This window comes from Rousettus aegyptiacus, unplaced genomic scaffold (assembly GCF_014176215.1).
Source record: "Rousettus aegyptiacus isolate mRouAeg1 unplaced genomic scaffold, mRouAeg1.p scaffold_m13_p_3, whole genome shotgun sequence".
NCBI classification, from domain to species: domain Eukaryota; kingdom Metazoa; phylum Chordata; class Mammalia; order Chiroptera; family Pteropodidae; genus Rousettus; species Rousettus aegyptiacus.
The window spans coordinates 108,441,969-108,444,100 of record NW_023416306.1 but is presented as its reverse complement, the minus strand read 5'-3'; the positions used below and the strand labels follow the sequence as shown (position 1 = coordinate 108,444,100).

The window sequence follows — 2,132 nt, the reverse complement described above, 5'->3', positions numbered from 1 at the left end:
AAAACGGTTCTTAAGAGCTGTAACACAGTGTTGCCTTCCTATCAATTTAACTTGAAGTACAATTAGAATGAGAATTGTTTCTTCCTTGATTTTAATAACTGCTAGTTTACATAAACTTCTATTTTATCCATTGGATACACATAATTTCCATAAGAAATATTAATTGATTTGTAGTAATGCTTTTTATCGGTATCAGTATACTGATAAAGGGAAATTATATATATATGTACATGTATATACGGATATAAAATAACCATGTGAAAATCAAATGTAGTCATTGATGGTAACTACAATTTAGGTTTGTAAGTTAGAAATACATAATATTACTTTTTATAACTAACAAAATTTGTTGCAACTATATCTGAAAATGAAATTCTTTGATTTAATACCTGTTTTTCATTGGACTTCTCAGTTTTTCAAAAGCAATAATGAAATTGTGTTTATGGTGATCATGAGGGTTCTTTTGGTCCATGATGCTCATCTTGTGCTCTTATCAATGAAACTTGTTATGTCATCTCCCTAGAACTTACAACTTGTCTACTCAGTCTTTTCATTGCCACTCTCATATCTCTGTTCCTTAAAGTATAGATGGCAGGATTTAAGATAGGAGTGACGACGAAGTCCACAATGGCAAAAAATGTATCCAATGACTTCGTAGGGAAAGGCCACACATAGAGAAACATACATGGAGCGAAAAACAAAACCACTACAGAGATGTGAGCTGACAAAGTGAAGAAGGCTTTGGACAAATCCTTTGAAGAATGTTTTCTGACAGTAACTAGAATAAAGATGTAAGATACAATTAAAAAAAAGAAAGTGCCCATAGATATGAAGCCACTGTTGGCTGTGACCACAAATTCTAGTCTATAAGTGTCCATACATGCAAGTTTAATAACCCTGGGAAAATCACAATAAAAGCTCCCCACATTATTAGGACCACAGAAAGGTAAATTTATGGTGAAAAGAAACTGAGACATAGCATGAATCAACCCAATGATCCAAGCAGTCACTAACAAAAGCATGCACATTTTAGGATTCATAATAGTTAAATAGTGGAGAGGCTTGCAGATTGCAGTGTACCTGTCATATGCCATGGCTATGAGTAACACCATTTCAGCTCCTCCCATGACATGAATAAAGAACATCTGTATCATGCAACTGTGGAAGGAAATGATTTTACAGTCACTGAAAAGATCAGATATCATCCTAGGAACTGTGGTAGATGAAAGGCCCAGGTCAATGAGTGATAGGTTAGCCAGCAGAATATACATGGGGGAGTGTAAGTGAGAATCAAAAATCACCGTGAACACAATGAAGAGGTTTCCTAGGATAATTCCCACATAGAATAAAGAAAAGAAGAGAAAAAGAGAAAACTTCATTCCAAAGGATTGTGCAAGTCCCAGTAACACAAATTCAGTTACCACAGAGCCATTTACTTGGTCCATTGAATCATAAAGAAGAAAAGACTCTGAAGTTACCTGAAAGAAGAGAAAGAAAGAATAAACTTTAGGGCACTGAAAATAATGTTAAATGTTGATAACTTAAAATAGGTTATGGACAAATATTTTATTTAACTAATAGTAAATTATAAAATATGAGAACCAGGGTATTAAAAATCAGTGTAGTAAGAGCAAAGGTGCGCTCAGAGGCAATCTATTGCTTTAAACGATCTCATTTATTCAAATACATGAACAAATTAGGAAACTTAAGAAGTTACAAAAAAATCTAAAAAATAAAATCAGAATTCAAGGGAAAGAAAATGATAAATATTAAAAACAAAAATAAATATTGAATTCCAGAAAATTTGAAATGTATATGAACATGTAAAAATCATTTAAAAAATAAAATATAGTCTTTAAAAATATAATCAAGAATAATAAAATTAAATAGCAATTAAAGTGAGTATAATAATGTATAATAGCAGTGAAAACATCTCTGAGGACTTTTATTTGTATGTGCTTAAAAACACTTTACTCCAAATAAACACATAAACCATACTTTAATTTGAAATGCGGTAGGAGACTAAAGGTTGATATCTTCATAATATATAAAAGAGTTCAAGCCATTCAAAAAACCTTCAAGACCTAATAGATTAATGGACAAATGATATGAAAAGAGACTTCAGTAATGTA

The 2,132-nt window shown here is 31.5% G+C and overlaps 1 protein-coding gene across 1 annotated transcript; it reads right to left on the bottom strand.

Annotated features, from left to right (window-relative positions):
* Window positions 1–506: 506 nt before the first annotated feature.
* On the bottom strand, window positions 507–1,454 carry LOC107517980 (olfactory receptor 4F6-like). Its single transcript, XM_016159203.2, has one exon. It carries the CDS (start codon window positions 1,443–1,445, stop codon window positions 507–509), a length of 939 nt encoding a protein of 312 aa, XP_016014689.2. The 5' UTR covers window positions 1,446–1,454.
* Between the last annotated feature and the right edge of the window lie 678 nt (window positions 1,455–2,132).

What these genes read in the sequence shown, in the direction of transcription:
- LOC107517980 (XM_016159203.2), bottom strand. Translation starts at nt 1,445, where the DNA reads ATGGACCAAGTAAATGGCTCTGTGGTAACTGAATTTGTGTTACTGGGA.